Genomic DNA, 1189 nt, shown 5'->3' on the forward strand with positions numbered 1-1189 from the left:
TATGATCTCTCGTGCCCTTTCTTACCGAAGCAGCCGGCGCCCCCATCTTTTTGAACGTTACCACGTTCTTCTTTTGTGGATCAAGATCGAAACCCGTCTCGTCTACGTTATATACTCGGTGGGCTTGGCCTGTCAAGCCATTGTCGCTGATCCTTGTTCTGTACAACTCGAAGAACTCTTTCACCACTTTCTCGTCAACAGCATCTTTCCTCCCGCGGTCGAGCGGAGAAGGCTTCCTTATGGTCAGGTTGTTACGGCATTTGAACCCTTTCCACCATTTTTGAGACAGCCCCTTTTTCCGATTAACCTTGGGTGTCATTCCCATCTCTTCGCAACGCCGCAAGTGGGTTGCCAGGGCCAGTGAGAGAATCGCCTTCTTACTAATGGGGAATCCCCTGTCAACGCGGTATTTGATGTAAAACACCAGACTTTCCTCCTCTTCCTTGGAGAGGATGTGTGGCCTTCCGTTTCGTGCGTTCACTTGACTTTTACCCTTTATTTTGTCAGTAAGGGTTGTCCGGGGAATTCCATGTTTTTTGGCAGCCTGCGTTGGCGTTAGGTGATTTTCATTAACATCGTCTAACACGCTCTGCATTAAGTTTGCGTCCCAGGTTTTCCGTTTTTTCTCGAATTTTCCATGTTCTGAAAATTTTATTGTAAGTCATTATATGGTAACATTGGTGGAATGCAGTGCCATTCTTTTATTCATTTATCCGACCATTCATTCATTTATTCTGTTATACTAACAAATCAGCCATCTTAACTTACTAGTATCTTAATTATGAGTAATCTTCGTTCAACGTAAAGGTTCTATGGCTCTCAAAGTCCTTGAATGGTAACCAACTTGCTATTCATTCATTTTCAAAAATCTACCAGTTTGTTATCACTTCTGTATTACATTAAACAGAGCACACGGAAAAGTTATGGAGCGATACTGTGTGGCGTCAACAGTCCGAAATTGGACAATACCTCACCTAACCTTGAAATACACCGTCCTCTTAATTCAAAATGGAGCCATCTAGCGATCCATATCGAAATCGCAACAAGAATCCACATTATTCCTTTTATAGTTACATATTAAGCGTCTCTCTGAGTCCCTGAATGCGTTTAGAGCATAATGTAACGAAATTGTCACCTTATTCATCCCTTTATACAATAAAATAAGGCAAAAAAATGTTTACTACAAACC

The 1189-nt window shown here is 42.0% G+C and overlaps 1 protein-coding gene across 1 annotated transcript; it reads right to left on the bottom strand.

Annotated features, from left to right (window-relative positions):
* Positions 1–4: 4 nt before the first annotated feature.
* LOC109475073 lies at positions 5–619 on the bottom strand (the record flags this gene model as incomplete). Its single annotated transcript, XM_019775613.1, has 1 exon — positions 5–619. A coding segment is annotated over exon 1 (591 nt), but the record flags the coding sequence as incomplete, so codon positions are not given.
* Positions 620–1189: the final 570 nt, after the last annotated feature.

The sequence above is a fragment of the Branchiostoma belcheri genome, unplaced genomic scaffold, assembly GCF_001625305.1.
Source record: "Branchiostoma belcheri isolate BF01 breed outbred unplaced genomic scaffold, Haploidv18h27 scaffold323, whole genome shotgun sequence".
Lineage (NCBI taxonomy): Eukaryota > Metazoa > Chordata > Leptocardii > Amphioxiformes > Branchiostomatidae > Branchiostoma > Branchiostoma belcheri.